General features: G+C 39.8%; 2 protein-coding genes across 5 annotated transcripts; both read left to right on the top strand.

Annotated features, from left to right (window-relative positions):
* The first annotated feature begins 442 nt into the window (after nucleotides 1-442).
* LOC113019369 (nucleolar transcription factor 1-like) lies at nucleotides 443-8,573 on the top strand. The gene is made up of 15 exons (XM_026163036.2): nucleotides 443-712; nucleotides 825-1,000; nucleotides 1,172-1,249; nucleotides 4,810-4,965; nucleotides 5,058-5,122; nucleotides 5,232-5,339; nucleotides 5,835-5,973; nucleotides 6,101-6,142; nucleotides 6,232-6,300; nucleotides 6,771-6,826; nucleotides 6,925-7,114; nucleotides 7,198-7,245; nucleotides 7,323-7,394; nucleotides 7,678-7,746; nucleotides 7,843-8,573. Exons 1-15 carry the CDS (start codon nucleotides 679-681, stop codon nucleotides 7,891-7,893), a joined length of 1,353 nt encoding a protein of 450 aa, XP_026018821.1. The 5' UTR covers nucleotides 443-678; the 3' UTR covers nucleotides 7,894-8,573.
* A 1,455-nt stretch (nucleotides 8,574-10,028) lies between these two features.
* Nucleotides 10,029-16,578, top strand: atxn7l3b (ataxin 7 like 3b). Of its 4 annotated transcripts, XR_003272006.2 has the most exons (10): nucleotides 10,029-10,159; nucleotides 10,780-10,828; nucleotides 10,914-11,037; nucleotides 11,174-11,306; nucleotides 11,442-11,613; nucleotides 13,235-13,335; nucleotides 13,438-13,460; nucleotides 13,590-13,635; nucleotides 13,888-14,115; nucleotides 15,677-16,578. XR_003272006.2 is itself a non-coding variant. In XM_026163037.2 (9 exons), the coding sequence occupies exons 3-9, from the start codon at nucleotides 10,987-10,989 to the stop codon at nucleotides 15,754-15,756; spliced, it is 606 nt and encodes a 201-aa protein (XP_026018822.1). In that variant the 5' UTR covers nucleotides 10,029-10,159; nucleotides 10,780-10,828; nucleotides 10,914-10,986; the 3' UTR covers nucleotides 15,757-16,578. The 4 variants fall into 4 exon arrangements, 3 of the variants coding, with proteins under 3 accessions (XP_026018822.1, XP_026018825.1, XP_026018823.1); XM_026163037.2 differs by lacking the exon at nucleotides 13,888-14,115; XM_026163040.2 differs by lacking the exons at nucleotides 10,029-10,159; nucleotides 13,888-14,115 and adding an exon at nucleotides 10,356-10,606.
* Nucleotides 16,579-17,665: the final 1,087 nt, after the last annotated feature.

The following is a 17,665-nucleotide window of genomic DNA, read 5'->3' as shown; positions in this document are numbered from 1 at the left end:
TCTCCAAGTACTGCTGTGTATTAATATTTATTTATATTAGTGTTAGCGGCTCAAGTTTGGGACGTTTGTGTTTTAGCTGTAGCGGAAGGAGATACAACCCCAATTCAAGAAAATCTGAAAATTGTGTAAAATGTAACTGGAAAAACAGAATGCAGTGATTTGCAAATCTTATTAGTGGTACTAAGAAGAAACAGCTGAAAGAACATTTTGTAGTTTATTTGATTTATAAGCTACAAAATGGTTTAGGGTAACTCATTTTTTGTGATCGTATAAAATGACAAAAAAAAAAAGAGTTCCCATTAATCTACCGTCTGATCAACAATCCACCAGATAAAGGCAGTGTTGCGCCAATTTGTGCAATTATTCGTGAAGACGACGAAGAAGAAGGGCGGGGAAACCCGTAGAAGAAGAAGAATGTCACTTTTCATTGGCTAGTTGGCACGCGTTTACTTCCTGCCCAACAGAGCAGCGTGTGTTTTACGCCTTGTTTCGTACTGTTGGGTGAGCAGCAGCAGTAAAGTAAAAACTTTTTAACTTAAGCTAGATCAGTCTGATAGCTTAGCGAACTAGCTAACTTTGCCACGCAGAATAACGTGGTTTAGTTTAAATGTCTGGGTAGTTTGTGTGCAGCCGGTACATCCAAGGACTTGTGTGAATGAAACAAGCTCTGTTTGAAACATGAGCCTCGCTGGAAAGAATGCAGAAGAGTCTGGTGGGTATATGCAGTTTTCTTCCCAGCATGAGAGTGCCTTTGCAAGCTCACATCTCGTTAATGGCCGTTGGATCCTTTGTCGTGGTTGACTGTGCTTTCTGTACGTGTGCAGGATGGTGCAAGAAAAACCTCCAGAAACTTCTCGCTGCAATGAAAGCCAACATCCTGGATGACAAGAAAGAGCTCAGTTATACCCATGGAGAGAGAACTCTAGACTGGGAGAAAGTGGCCTTCCCTCCTTTTTCTCCGGAGGAATGCAAACAAAAGTGGAAAGAGGTTATTCAGAAGGTGGGTCAAATTCTAACTTTAACTTAGTAACTTACTAGTTCAGTATCCCTAACTATTCTTTAGCAGATGTTCAAATCTTCAGTTTCACTTCAGCATTGCCTGTTTCACTGCTAAGAGCCAGACTTGAGCAAATATATGATTTACACTGTACATATCCTTGTTGTTTCTCAGATGCGGAAGGTTCGCAACCTCACAGAGCTCATTGTGGAAGCTGAAAGTGTCCTTTCTGATCCCCTCAATAACGCAAAGGTAGGTACTAGATACCACTTTAAGTCCGATACCGATATCATAAATTTGGATATCTGCCGATACCGATATGAATCCGATATAGTGTGTTTTTTAATCAATAAAACTGTTTTTGTTTTAATATCGTGCTGCATTTTGTATAAGTTCATACTCAAGTTTAAATAAACAACAACAGTAATGCTATTCTGTTATACCTGTATGTAAAAAAATACACTGCACCCAAAATATTTCATAGTTCAGCAATACTGATCAATCTAATGACCTTAAACCTACTCCATCCTTCCTATTCTGGTATTTTAAAGAGTACTTAGTAGAAATATTAAGCAACTTAACTAATAGGGTTGCAAACTCCCAGCGAAAAAAAATAGGGAACCACCCTCCACCTCATGATGCTTAAAACACTTAAACTCCCAGAGAGCAGCCATTTGGCTTTTCTACCTATAAAACCTGGAGAGCAGCCAAATGGCTGGTAGGCTTTTAGCTAAGCTTTAGCTTCAGCCAAGTGGAAGCTAAATTGGGTAGTCATTCATATGTATATTAGGTTGTTACCTGGGAATTCTGGAGGGAGGGGAGTGGGGGTGTGTGATTGAGGGGGTGGGGGAGCTGCTAAAAGCTGTGCACTTCCTTTTATGTTTCATCTTGATGCATTCTCAATCATCCAGGGAAATAAATCTCCAAAAGTCACCAACTTGGAGTGTTTCAGTTTGCCATCTTAGGGAGAAATCAACACACCGTCTAAGAAGTTTTTGCGCAAGTGAAAGCGATGTGAAAAAAATTGTCCGTGGTAACATTTCTGCCCTTGTCTAGGAATGGTTCCATCAGCCTCATTACTACATTTTCAGAAAGTCTCTCCCCAGTGGGACGATTGGGGTCCTTGCCAAGATATGGGAAGACATTGCAAATGTACTTGGATTTTAGGTCGCAAGCCACCCAAAACTTGATCCCAAACTTGTCAGGTTTACTTGCAATATACTGCAGGAAACAGCACCGAGTCTTTGATGGGAAAAGCTGTTCATCAACGGTGATATGTAGACCAGGGTTGTAGCACGTGATGCAGTTGGTGACAAATGATCCCCACACACTGGAAATTGCAGCGAACATGATTGACATGGCAGCACTGAATGCACATGTGCTGTATCAAGCATGCACCGGGACGAAGGAAAGACGGGTGGACTTCCTGGTGGAGCTTGCAAGAGAGTTGGCTCACTCTCATGTAGCTGCGAAGAAGGCAAGAAAAGAACAGTTGCTTTGGACACAACCCTCCACACCTAGCCCTGGAAAAAGAGCCATGTGTCAGGTCAAACACAAATGCAAGAACAATCATGCCACTGTGCGATGTGTTCACTGCTACAGATACACATGTGGTAAATGCAGACTACAGATACCGTGGCAGTGCCAGGATTGTGAGTGATTGCTGAAAATGTTGAAATGTACTCACTCACTTTTTATTATTATTTGTAAATATGTGTACAAATGGTTGGTTTTTTTGTACTGTTTTTATCAATAAATCTCAGCAACAAAGGACATACAAAGGACATGTGTTGATTTCTCCCTAAGATGGCAAACTGAAACACTCCAAGTTGGTGACTTTTGGAGATTTATTTCCCTGGATGATTGAGAATGCATCAAGATGAAACACAAAAGGAAGTTCACAGCTTTTAGCAGCTCCCCCACCCCCTCATCCACACACCCCCACTCCCCTCCCTCCAGAATTCCCAGGTAACAACCTAATATACATATGAATGACTAGCCAATTTAGCTTTCGACGTAATCAACTTTAATTTGATGCAGTGTGGGGAAAAAATGCACAGAAATAAATTATTTTTCAAGAATAATTAAATAGATTCAACATCTTTCTTCAACAGAATTGCACACTGCACAGATGGTACCTTCCCAAAGGAAAAAGTACTATAGCTTACTAGGGTATATTAGACTTAATAGTTACTATATACAGTAATGGACTGATATACATTTTACATCAGATTAAAACTCTGGGTGTAAGATTCGGATAATTATTTATTAAAAGCTAGAAATTTTAAATGAGAATAAGAAAGAAAAGTATGTCTTTGTGCCCCCTTTTCCCTGTTCATGCCCTATCGGCCCCCCTGGCTAAACTTTGCTAGATCCGCCCCTGCACAGTTACCAGCTGTCAGCTACATAGAAAAAGATCCTGGTGTAGAAAGTAATATTAAATAAATTCTAACAACAGCTTATCAAACTTAAACGTGCTGCTGTTGTTCAGCCGCTGGTTTCCTCTTTCTGGTGCAAAGTGGGCCAAAAACAAACAAGAGAGACGGACTCGAGACAGAAATGCCGATCAGCTGATCATTAATCAGTTTCACGATTAATAGCAGCAGGACAGGGAGGGAGAGAAAAGAGGAAGTCGCTCCATATATCGGTTGTTAAGCTTAACGTGGGAATGCTTTACAAACATTTAGAGATGAACTTACACACTTGCTTTACTTCTCTCTGGGATCACTTCCTCGGAGATGAAATGCTGGTACACACAGCCGCTCTATCACGTGAGCACACTGCTCCGACGTGCTACGGTTATGAGCCGAGTTACGCTGTGTCGCAAGTTTTGTGAGGTGCTTCTTTGATATTTAATGGATCGGATTACATTTTTTATTTCTCTCCGATATCCGATCCAGTAATTTACATCAGTATCGGACCGATACGTAATATCGGATCGGTCCATCTCTAGTAGGTACAGAATCATAACAATTTCTATACCTCCAGTTTGTGAATAAAAATGGCCTGTGGAAAGCTGTCTTTTAAATGTCATGTGAATCGCTTCATTTACAAAAAAAAAATATTTTTTTATCAAAAGCGCCTCCTCAGTCTTACGCAGGACCAAAATCCAAAAGTAATGGGCTGCTTTAAAGCTCTCAGTGAATTCCAGTGTGGTTCTGTGATAGGATGCCACCCATGCAACAAGTGCAGTTGTGAAATTTTGTCGCTATTATTTATTTATTTTTTTTGCAGAGTCACTCTCTAGACATCCCCAAACTTCTTATTCAGATTAGATCAAAAAAAGAGGGTAGAGAGCTTTGAAGAGTGCATTTCCATGGCTTAGCAGCTGCATCCAAGCCTCACACCACCAAGTGCAATCATTTTTCTCTGTGTGACAATCTGATGGATGAGTCTGGGTTAGGCGTTCAGTGTGGGGTTGTTCTCTGGCCCTTAATCTCAGTGACAGAAAAGTTTAGTGCTTTAGCATACCAAAGCAATTTGCACAATTTCATGGTCCCAGCTTTTTAAGAACAGTTTGGGGACGTCCCCTTCCTGTTCCAAAAAGACTGTTTCAGCCAAATAGACTGTTTGTACCATTTAATTTTTTACCTAGTAAAAGATTATGCTTGAAATGTTTACACAGCAAGCCATGTATGTGTACTGCAGAACAACAGCTGACTGTTATAGCATTGGAACATGCCATGGCTCTGGGCAGTATCTCCTTGGCCACATGGATTACACACTGCTGGTCAGGTGCATAGCGTTAAATGTGTATTCCTTTGTTGCTTGTACTTGCCCTCTACTGAGTATTCACATTTCCAAAAAATTAGCTCCATCCAGAGTACCCGAAGAGACCCATGCCCGTAAATACCTGGTATTACAAGGAAGTCTTTTCCAAGATTAAGAAGAAGAATCCAGGGATGAGCTGTGCAGGTTTGATGAAAATCGCAAGCAAAGAATTCAGTCTGCTCCCCGACAAAAAGAAGGTAAAGTATATCAGGAGCTGTCACTACAACACTGCCTGTTCCCATCGTCAGAAAAGCTCACATTTTAAGTCATGAATTATTTACTTTTTCAGGCATTTTATCTGGAGAAATACAGGAACGCATATAAAGAATTCACGAATAAGAGGGTGGAGTTGAGGTAAAAGACAAACATACGTTCCCAGCTGTGTATGTGTGGGATTGGCCCAGTAGGCTGCCTGTACAAGAAGAAGGGGGGGGAAAGCCAAACAAATGTTTTTGTCTTTCAGGGAAAAATATGGCAAATCCCTTCAGAAGAGCAAAAGGAAGAAGGTGGTCCCTGAAAGCACCAGTGAGTCAGAGGAGGACTTTGAGGGTCTGCCTGTCAAGCCACCTATGTAAGCCATACATACACACACTTGGCTTGGCAACTGTCATGTTCATTTTATTTATAGCCTATGGCACATTTAATCAGTTCTCTCCATTACATAAGCTGTCTTTTATAGGTTAAGTTTTGATATGTGTATTTGTTTCTGCAACACAGGCCCTTTATTTACTTGGTATTGATACCAGAAATTGGTGTATTGCATAGCTCTGGTTTTCTATTCAAATTTTATGTTTGTGTTCAGTGCGTATGTTTAGCGTATTAAGAATAAAGATTATACATGGGCACAGTAATGGTGCATTAGTTTAAGACAATATTTTGTTGTTGGTGTTCTAAGTGTTGAGTTTCTTGAACAAACATGCTGGAAAACTGCATTTCTGACTGCCTGTGTGATTGTGCGGCCTGTGTTTAATGCTAACTTTGATTTAATGTAGTTTAAAATCACATCTAGTCTTCTGTGAAGAGGCTACTGAGCATGTTTGTTTGTTTTCTGTGTGTATATCTGTAGAAGTGGCTACAATTTATTCTGCAAAGAGCTGATTGGTAGTATGAGTGTCCCAACAAGAGCCTACATAAAAGAGTGGTCCCAGAGGTGGCGAAATTTAAGTGAAAAGGAGAGAAAAGCCTACAACACACGCTCCAAAGAGGTATAGCAGCATAAATTACTTTTTTTATTTTGTGATGCAAAACAAAGTTTTGAAATCAAGGTGATCTTGTTGGGTTATGTTAATAATGTCTTGAAGCAGAGTTGAACATGTAGTTCATTCATTTCAGCTGAAGATGCGGTATGAAAGTGAGTTGCATACGTATCTAATGGTAAGTTCTAAGATCATAGGTGCAGCATTGCTAACAAATCTCACGGGCTTTGTGTGAATGCTGACTTTATGTTGTATTCTCATCTTCAGAGTTTAGATGAGGAGAAGCGGAACAAGGTCCTCCGCAAAACAAAGATCAGTTTTCCTACAAAGCGTAAGGTGAGAGGACTGTTCATTGCAAGTAAATGGAAAATTTGTTTAATCTGGAAGGGCGTTTGGACCACATGCTTTGCTCTTTATTATAAATAATAACAAATGTACAGACATGTGCAAAAGTGTTGGTTCCTTTCCACTGGGAAGAAAAAGCAAAAGACCAAAGGGGCAGGAGAGCTAGCTGAGTATGGCTTGGTCCTGTGTTCAGCACTGATGCAAGAATATTCATGGTTCAAATCCACTACCAGAGTGAGGGAATGACACATTGTCCTGTTAAGGTGCCAACACTTTGCCACTTTCATTTAACAGAACAAACATTTTTCTTTGATACTTTTGGGGAATTTGGAATTTGTCACCTTTTCAGCTATCTGTTGGCAATTGCCTCTAAGAGCTTTCTGTTTTCTGAGCTCTCTTTTCATTCATGTAAGTATTAACTGCGTGGCATTGAAATCAACACGTTTGTTATAAATCTGCAGATTTTCAAAAGGAAAACCAAGGAGAAAATACCCGGCGAGCCCAAGATGCCATCCATGTGAGCATAGTTGTCAAACTCACTCACCTTCAAGGATTAATTTTAACTCGACAAATGAAATCCTGAAAGACAATTTTTAATTTTATTTATTTTTATAGGTCTGTCAACGTGGCTTTCTGCCAGGATCAGATGAAAATTCTAAAAGAAAAAATCCCAAATGCAAAAGACCGCTTTGCTGCGGCCAACAAAAAATGGCATGAACTCTCCATAAAGGACAAGTCCCGGTACCAATTAAAAGTAAATGAAAAGCTGAGGAAATACTCCATCGAGCTGCAGGAGTGGTTTAAGGTAGGAAAATATTTATTTATAATTTTCATTTTTTTTTTTTAAGTTTTAATTAGTATTTAAATTTTCACACTTTTGTTTTAAAGACACTGACTCCAGATGAGCAGAATGAGTATCAAAAACAGAACCCTCGTGTGAGTACCTCAAAATTCAGTCTCCTGTTTTTGTCTTTTGTTTTCTAATATAATAACATTCCTATCCATTATTGCAGAAATTAAAATATCTTGAGGACACCTTACCGAAATATTCTGACAAGGACGAACTATTTTTGAAGCAGCCATCAGTAAGTCTGAATATTTATACAGCAAGCGCCAAGTAATACACCCACATGTTCAAGTTCATGCTCGTGATATGAATGCAGTCAAGTTATTCACAGGGTTTACTTATGACTCACATTTTTACATCATGCTTGAAGAGCTTCAGGTAAATGTCGGAGAAGTCAATGTAATATAGCAATGTATATTCAGGGGGAATGAGAATAAGTGATAATGGGAATAGTATAATTTTTATGATGAAGAAAATGTTCTTTAAGCTGCACTCTTCTAATTTTTTTGTATGTCACGCAGGACTCAGAAGACGAAATCATCGAGAGCAGCAGTGATGATGAAGACGACAACATACTGGACTTTGATGAGGTTTGTGAAATATTAGACCCTTTTTTCCTTCATGTTCCTTGTTATTAAAAATGATTCAGTCCATCTAAATATGAAATGTCCCCCGTTAATCTGCAGGATGATGACGAGGAGGAGGAAGAAGATGATATAATGTTTGACATGTATTAATTGGTGATGAGATGGACAGCTGAAAAACCAAATGCAGAAAATTCAGATGCTGTTCTGAATTTGAAGAGAGGGAAAAGCCCTCGAGTGGGTGACAAAAACCTCACAACCTCACATTCTTCACCGTCTAAGGGTTTGTTCTGACTTCCACACTGAAGCAAGATGGTTTATATTTACATGGACGCTGCAGCGATGCTTGGAATTTTAATCTGTCTGTTGTGTTGTGAATCATTTTTTGCAAGTTAATGCATTCAAATGATGAAACACACAAAACACACTGGGGTGTTTTCAGATTCCTTACAGAAGGAAGTTTTGCCAGTTTGCAGCCTTCTTGGCAATGCCTCCTGGCACTTACGTGTCCAATTATTTAACTTTACTCTCAGTGAACACTGGGGAGTAAAAACGCCGTGCATATCGTCGATCCATAAATTTCATTTGGGAATGTTGCCTGTCTGTGATGGGGCTAATACAGATGTATTCACGCCGACTGCCAGTTTAAAATCACTAGTTCGCCTACCATGTGTGTCTTTGGACTGTGGGAGAAATCTGGAGGTGATTCTTGCTGACCCACGGAGGAGTCGAGCCTAAACATTCATGTTGTGATGTACTGTGCCAACCACTGGGCCACTGAGCTGCCTTGTGTCTCTAAATGTATAGTCTGATTAAAAACAGCTTAAATCGTTTCACTAGCTTTTTTTTTTTTCTTCACCCGTGGAAGTTCTGGTACTACTTCCACCTTTTTTGCAGTTACATACTGATTTTTCCTGCAGGTTTGAATTCAGGATTCAGAGTCTCAAATCTGTGTCTCCTGTAATTTCTGGTCTGTTTTATAGTCCATTTGAATGCTGTTTATGCTGCACACAGAGGTGGTGCTGAAAGAAAGATAAATATACTGACAGCACCTATATTTAGCTATTTTTGTAATGTGATGATACGTGTGTGTGTCATGTGGTTTCATAGAGAAGCCATTGTGAATTAGGGTGGCTAGATCCCTACAAAAGAAATGTGGGACCAAAACAGACAATTATATTTGCAAAGTTAATAAAATAAGAATAAATGGAAGCTGAAGATTATTATTATTATTATTATTATTAGTAGTAGTAGTAGTAGTATGTTCTTGATAGTCTGTATTTGCCTGTATCCTGTTAATCCAGCAATTATACTGTCTGGTAACAATCTTTGGATTTCAGTCGGGATGGATCCATAGGTTGGTATGAAATGGGGAAAAATAACTAGCAAAAAAAGGACAAAAGGTATTTCTTACTAAAATGAAAACAGGCTTATCTTCATTTGACTATTAAAGAAAAAAGGGGGGGACGTCCCAGTTAAGAAGGTTCATCTTGTTATCAAACATGACTGGGAGGTTTATTATCAGTAGACACCTATTTGAGATAAAATGGTGTGATTTTCTGGATTTTTGATGGCCTTTTTTTTTTATTACGTCCCACGTGTTTTTGCGATAAATGTTGTAAGTCTGCCTAAAGATTTGTTTAATCTTGGCTGTAAAATTCAAATAACCGGGCAAAAACTAGGAGGGGTGGTGGGGAAAAAAGTGAAATAAAGGCACAGTGTAGCTCTTTGGTAAGCGGCGTGGGGGAAACACAGTCACATGCTGCCCTGGGAGGTAAACACTCGGTTGTAGTGATGTGTCGCGAACGAAATGGCTCTTAGAGCCGGATCTTTGACGTGCAGGATGCGAGCCGTGGGTGGTTGTTTTTTTCTTTTTCTTTCTCTGACCCTCTCTCTCACTTTTTTCCGCTTCAGGTAAACAATCTTTTTTTTTTAATTATTTGAATATATATCAGTGTTTGTGTATAAATACACAAATACACATATGCTTTCAATTGTGTAATTTAAGTGATCTATGGTAGCTCTGTCTTGGAAGTTCAGTTAACGCTAGAAATGTGTTTTGGAATTTGTACCTGCTTTGGAATTTGTATGTGCTTTGTCTCTAGAGGCCACTACATATATTTTTATATAAACATATATAAATAAACCACTTTTTTTACATTAGTAATTCATTTTGTGCATAATTTTATATTATTGTTAATAATAAATTAATTAAAGCAACAAATAAACTTGAAGAGCCGGCTCTTTTTAGTGAGTTTAGGCGAAAGAGCCGGTTCTCTAAAAAGAGTCGGAAATCCCATCACTACTCTGTTGGAGTTGGTTTAGAAGAGCAGAGGAAGCAATCGCTGGTGGGAACTCGTGTAGCGATCGATTGCTCCTGCCTGATCTCTGATGTAAAGATGGGTGCCTGCCGAAACAGGTAAATAAACACAATTAATAGGGGATTTGGGTTGAGGCTGCTTTATTATCCGTCGGTGAGCTTTATGTGAGGGTTGGGGCGTCGCTTTGTCCCTTCACTCCCACCCTTGCTGGGTGTTTGTACGGGGAGTTGAAAGGCGCACAGCCGCAGTGCAGCAGCGGTGTCGGGGTTCGGGGAAGAGCCTCGTTGTTACTCTGTTTCTCCAGCGTCGAAGAAAAAAACAGCAACATAATAAAATAACACAGCCAGTCACAACTAAATGTGTTGCATAGCTTCTAATTAATGTGACAGGATTAGCATGTTTGGCTAGTAGCTGTGCGTGTTGTGTAGTTGTGCTGTTGAGGGGGGTCGTGAGTACGATACCGCCTCTCCTTTAACCTCTTGGCATTTTCAATTCATCTCGCAAGCAGCCCATTCACAGCCAAGCTCTTTGTTTTCTTCTCCAAGGTTAGGGCTAAGCTACTTTCGTTACACGGTAATACTCGGAGCACCGCTGTAGCGTCACGTTTTCCTTCTTTCGTCTGTTGTTGTTGTTTGTTTGTTTGGTTTTTTGAGTTGTTGCAGTGCTTAAAAGGGGGAAAAACACCCACCATGCCAAGTTAATGTCATTTTTTCCCCAGGTTTTAAAACGTTGGGAAGTGACTCCCTGGCAGTGTTCAACGTGCAGTTGTAAGTCCACGCATCTCACCCACAGACTGATTTGCATTCATTGTTTGCCACCGTGTTGCTTACTTATGTATCCCTCCCGCTGCAGCCCTGTTTTGGCCAATGCTTGCTGAGCTACAGCATGACCACAGCAGTGTCTGCTCATCTGGTAGTTCTGGCAAATGAAAATGGAGGAGGTTTCAGTGTCCAGCCTGGACAACAGCAAGCTGGAGGTACAATGGCGTGGAAGCCTTCTGGTAGACTTGGAAATGCACATTGTATCTGCAGACACGTGTGGCTGAATTGCTTCAGAACAAAAACACAATAAAGCAATCAGGCAACACTGTGTGTCTTTCTCTTCCCTGCCAGGCCCTAGCTCAGGACATCCTGTCTGACCTAGTGGAGGATGCTTGCCTGGGACTTTGCTTTGAGGTCCACCGGGCAGTAAAGCAGGGCTATTTTTTCCTGGATGACACGGACCAAGAAAGTATGAGGGACTTCGGTGAGCACAGACTTTTTTCTTTTTTCTTTCTTTTTTTCTTCAGCCAAGTAAAGCTGAGTTGTTTCTTCAATATCAGCCAGTGTACACCAGAGAATAATTAACGTATAAATCAAATGACTTTATTTCGACTTCCAGAAATTGTGGACCAGCCAGGACTGGATGTGTTTGGCCAAGTGTACAACCAGTGGAAAAACAAGGAGTGTGTATGTCCCAACTGTAGCCGGAGTATTGCTGCCTCACGCTTTGCTCCACACCTGGAGAAATGTCTGGGGATGGGACGTAACAGCAGCCGTATAGCCAACCGCAGGTATGGGCATTAAAAAAGCAGCCAACACAGCTGATTTGAGACTCTGTGTGAGTAGAGGCTGTGGTAATCTCAAATGTTTTCACCGTGTTGTCTTATGAATCTGAAAACCAAGGTGTTTGACTATGGCTTCCAAGGAGCCACATGTTCTTGGCATTTTTTTAAGTGGTTTTGAGAGATGGTTCATATATTTGAAACTCCAGGCTTTCTGAAGGTCTTTCAAAGGTTTTCTTTGTACATTGGCTGCTTTAACTAGACCATTTTTAAAGGAATGTTAGTTTTGTTTGCTAAGTTACTTAACACTGACCTGTGAATCATTCAAGCATATAAAAGGTGCCGAACTCAAGGACAGAACCAGTGTTGTGTCTACACATAAAAGACAACTTGGCAATGAACTAATTTTAATTTCTTACTTTTTGCAACCGGGAACCTGTAACAACAATTTGCAGTTTGTTCCAGTTTTACTTTTTGAATCTACAAAAACACCAAAGAAAACACAGTTTGACAAACCAAAATTTATTTATTTTTTTGGCACAAACACAGTGATTCCCACAGCGCTATTGTCCAAAAACTTGGGATATCTTGGGGTGATGTGCATTGTGTCAAAGAAACTGGACAAGTGGAGGACAAAAGAAGTAGTGGCAGACCTTTAAAAAAAAAAAAAAAAAAACTATGTACACCAAAGAGATGAAACAGGACCTGTTCATCCAAGCCTCTTCAGAAATGAACTCAGTGGAAGGCTGTCTGTCAAGAAGACATTCTTAATGAAGGGAAACAGAGAGGAAAGGCTGAGACATGCAAAATTACACAAGAACTGGACTGAAAATCCACTGAAACACGTCTGATGGAGTAATATATACATAAGTGAAATTGTGAGTATGCGCTGTGGAGGTCAGGAAAGAGGCACAGCAGTGAGTTTCTACAGCCATCTGTGAAACACATTGGAGGCCCTGTCACCACTGTGGGGAAAAAAAAAACCCCCAGATATTGATTCATCATGCAATAATATCTGGAAAATAATTGGCAACAGCAAGCCAATGATCCCAATCACACTGCTAGTGCAGGTAAAGCATACCCGGATATAAAAACACACAACGGAACACCATACCGGTAAGTCATGGATTGGCCTTCCCAGAGCCAGGACCTCAATGTCGAGGCAGTGTGCGATTATCTTGAGAGAGAACAGAACAAAAAGGCATATCATAAACTTGAAACTCATTAGAATTGCCCATATTCTCTATATATACCTTATATACTCTGTTTCCATGTTTCATTAAATCACCGCACCTATCCCTCATCTTCCTAGCAAAATAAACATAAATGGAAAGGGGGGGCTCAAGACTTTTGCACAGTATTCTATATAAGCTAAATATGCTGCAGGCGTTATGCTGCCTGCAGCATAGTGAATAATGATAATCTTATGAACTCCAGAAACAAGAAAACAAAAAAAATCAGTTTCAGCCTGAAGTCGGTTTGTTTCATAATCAAACTGTTATTTGCAGTGAATAATGCTGACTCACTCCGTGTGTGTGTGTGTGTGTGTGTGTGTGTGTGTGTGTGTGTGTGTGTGTGTGTGTGTGTGTGCGCGCGCGCGCGCAATACCTTGCTTGTTCCTCTTTTACAGAATAGTCACTGGTAACAACACCAACAACAAGTCAGAGAGTGACCAAGAGGATAATGATGACGTCAATGATAACGACTGGTCTTATGGGGCAGAAAAGAAAGGTGACGCTCTCGTAGTCTTGGGCTGCGCATGCGTGAAATTTAAATGTGACTAATATTTGTTAACTCTGAGTTAAATCTCTAAAACAAATCTTTCTTTTACAGCCAAGAAAAGGAAATCTGATAAGGTACTTTTTTTTTTCATCAAACCTTATACTTTAACTAAACAAACATGTTGGGCATTGCTGCTTTAATAGCCCCAGCATTTGTCTGCATGTAAAAACTCAAAAATAAAATATTTTGTCTTTCCACCTCAGAATCCAAACTCACCAAGAAGATCCAAATCATTCAAGCATAAGAACAGTGAGTGAAAACAAGATTTTAACTTCCTGCTGGAGCTTGTCTGTATGTAATCAGATCTTAAAACAGTGCAGCTTTGCTATATGCTGTCATATGTATACTATTAGTTAAATTACCCACAGATCACTTTATAACAGTGGATACCAGAGTGAAGCATAGCAGAGTCAGCATATAGAATCATTTTCACATTACAGTGTATGAAACATGTTTTGTTCTGTCCTTATATTGGTCTGGCTGAAGGTATTATGTTTCCAGGTTACGCCTATCTGTCAGTACAGTCCATACTGTAGTGGTTTACACATTCGCCTAACAAATGAAAACTCCTCAGCCCGATCGCAGGAGGAGACACAAATCCCTTTGAGGTTGCATCAAAAAGAAAAAAGAAATCTGCCAAACCAAGCATGCAGAGCTGCCCGCTTGGCAACCCTTTAAAAATAAGGGAGCAGCCAAAAGTAGCTGCTGCTTCTACCAGTCTATCCCCATGTAAGTGATTTCAAGGGCAAAATTACACAAGAATTCCCTAATAATCTATGTCTAATAGAATAAAGTGAAGTGGTGAATTTTATTGTCCCAAATGTCAACTACGTGGTAACGTCAGCTGATTTTATTAGCCACTATTAATGAGTGTAATTCAACAGGAAACTATGACCATATATTTGGTCGCATAATGAAGTGTTAAAGGTGTTTGGCTTCAGACTGTGGTGGCTATAAAGATATCCTGTTTTGCTTTCTCTATATGTGTCACATCCCTGACTTCATAAGATTTCTACCACACCAAAGTATGATGCGGTAGAACGTTTGGTTCTGTAGAATAAAGAAACTTCACAGTGTAGCAACATGAGGTTCTTATATAGCGCTTTTCTACTCTGAACATTCAAAGCTCTTTATACAACTTGTACATTTACCCAATCACACCCAAGCACTTTCTAAGTTGTTAATTGCTCCCTATCTAACATTCATACACATTCACACTCTGATGGACGTGTGATGCCATGTTTTATTAATGTTGGGTTAGTATCTTGCCCAAGGATATTTGGCATGCAGACTAGAGCAGACTGGGATCTAACCTTCCAGTTAGTAGCCGACCTGCTCTACCACCTGAGCTACAGCTACCCCCAGGCACCTACTGGTATAAACCAAGTGTACAACTAAAAAGAAATATTAAAAAAAAAAAAACTTAACAATTTCTGCTAGCTAGCATATTATAAAAATAATTCAAAATACACTCACTGGCCACTTTATTAAATACATCTTTCTTGTGCTGGGTTGGAACCCCATTTGTGCACAGAAGTGCCCTCATGTTTCATGGCACAGGGTCAACGCAGTGCTGGAAACATTCCTCAGAGATTCTGGTCCACATTGATAATGGCCAAATTGTGCCAAGGAGATATTTCCCCACACTCTTACACTGCCACCAGAAGTCTGAACAGTTGAGACAAGGTAGAATGGATCAATGGTTTCTTGTTTTTGTTTTTTTTACGCATGTTGCAGCAAAAACTAAGCCTCACCATACCAGGCAATGTTTTTCCAACCTTCTATTGTCCAAATTTGGCCAGGAAATGTGTCTTAGGTTCCTGTTCTTAGCTAACAGGAAGGGCATCCGCTGTGGTCTTCTGCTTCGAGGCTAAACATGTGCGTTCAGAGATGCTCTTCTGTGTACCTTAACTGTATTGTGGTTATTACCATACTCCAGATGTCTGGCATCAATGAGGCACTTTCACCCATAGGACTGCTGCTCATTGGATATTTTCTGTTTTCTTTAAACCACACTTAAATCATCTTTTTTTCCTATTCTGAGGCTCAATTTTAATTTCAGCAGGCTGTCTTGAGCATCTCTACATATCTAAATGCACTGAGTTGCTGCCATGTGATTGGCTGGTTAGATATCTGCCTTAATGAGCAGTTGAACAGCTGTACTTAATAAATTGTCTGGTGCACATATAATTTAGAACCAGTAATAGTGTAGTGATTGAGACACTAAACACCAGTTGAAATCAATTATGTGTCTGGATTGAATAAATAAATGGCGTGTGTGTTCCTCTAGGCATGATGGGTCCCAGACGTCGCATGGACAACCAGGAGAGCCCACGCATGCTGATGAAAGACGAGGCATTCTCTCAATAACACAAACACACATTCTCTCACCATCGTGTGTGCGGAGATGCACACAGAGACACGCTCACGGGACGACCAACAACACTTCACCTTTGGTTCTTTATGTTGTGAAATGAATGGACGTTGATGGTTAAAGGCAACGTTTGTGGTGTTTGCTGCTCTGCAGAAGCAGTTCAGAACTCCCAACCTTATACTTGACAAATTTATTTTTATTCAGAAAATCATTGTACCAACACTTGTTTTGTTTTTTTTTAATAATTTTATGTAGTTATCATTTTTGACTGATACTTGTCACCAAATATGATTTCACTGCACAGATGTAAACTGCAGTGTAATTCATTCAGAGACGGTGTACGCTTACAGTATTTTCTTTTCATAAAATACAGAAATGATTACACAGTGGATGTCCTTATATTACCTCACATTTTACAATCTCATTCTTTGAAAAAAAACAATAATGTCAAAGACAATCCTTGCTAATGGTTTGTCTTATTTTCACCTTTCACTGTCTGAATTTCTCAAACAGAATTTAAAGACAAGCATCTCTGTCGTTCACCTGTGGAAACTTGTTTCACAATGTTCAGGACACGAACTCCTTAAGTGTAGAAGCAGGTATTTGGTGCAGAAAGCAGGTTTCTTCATTTTTTGGTGGGATAGAGTTGCTTGTTTTCTAGCATTGAAATATGTCTTTGTATCATGTGTTTACATTGTAAAGGGTTACATGTGTCCTTGGTGTGATGTGATAGTGTAAATATTCTAATAGTTGAATTGCTGCTATCATGGCTCAGTTTGTTTCATCTGTCTAGCAAAATAAATGATTTGTTATCTGTCCTGTGTTTTCACATTCATTTTAACAAAAGTATAAAATGTATAAAACGGCAACCAAGTACATGGAATTAATGTCTAACTGATCAACAGGGGGTGCTGTTGATCAGATGATGTACACATGCTTCTGTTGCTAGATGTGGGGCTAAATATTATCTTGGTTAGTGTGGTTGTAGGTCATATTCTCAGAAAACTGTCATGTTGTAAACACAGCCATGTTCATACAGTTCAAGCTTCTTATTCAGAGTTCATTGTGCCAAGGGGGAGCTGATAATGTTTTGTGTAGCCTTCCTAAACTCTGCAGTACAGGCATTAATGTAGCCCATAGGTTAAAAGATTTTGATGAGCAATAGTTCTCAAGGCTTTCTGAAAGTCTTTCAAAGTTTTTCTTTAAATGTGGGCTGCTTTGTCACTCATATTCATATTCAGTCCTTGTACCTGACCATCTTTGGGAGAATGTTTTTTTCTCTTTAAATTCAAGCATAAAAGGGGGCATTTAACTCACGGGAGGAACCAGTTTTATGTCTGCATATACCAGATAACTTAGCACAGGATTGGGGCTGTGTTTCAGCAAATGGTGTTGGGGATCTCTTTAAAATTACGGTAATGGAAAAGTACCATCATATTTAGATCCACCATGCAATGCAATCTGAGAAGTGTCTGACTGGCAGTGACATCATTTTTTAGCAGGAAGGTAATCCCAAACAAAGAAGAGCTTTGAATGTCCCTCAAGAAGACTGGAGGGACATATAGCTAAGAGAACTATTCCTGAAGAGCATTTAAGTTGCTTAAGAGAGTTCATGCTGTGCTGATGAATAAATGTAGTCATACCAAATGTTGGCTTTCAAGCTCGCTAGAACAGCCTCTGTTTTTTCCCCCTTTTCTTTTATCCTGCATTTCCCTATATGTCTCAGTAAATTGCCTACTCCCAGTATGAACCTTCCAGGTCATCTGGATCCAGCTTTTTATCAGTTCCCAGAGTCAGAACCAGACATGGAGAAGCTGCATTCAGCTTTTATGCTCCATATATCTGGAACAAACTCCCAGAAAGCCTCAGATCAGCTGAAACACTCAGTTTATTTAAATCCAGGTT

This window comes from Astatotilapia calliptera, chromosome 8 (genome assembly GCF_964374335.1).
Source record: "Astatotilapia calliptera chromosome 8, fAstCal68.1, whole genome shotgun sequence".
In the NCBI taxonomy this organism is placed as follows: domain Eukaryota; kingdom Metazoa; phylum Chordata; class Actinopteri; order Cichliformes; family Cichlidae; genus Astatotilapia; species Astatotilapia calliptera.
The sequence above is the reverse complement of the archived record's forward strand: the minus strand, read 5'-3'. Positions and strand labels throughout refer to the sequence as shown.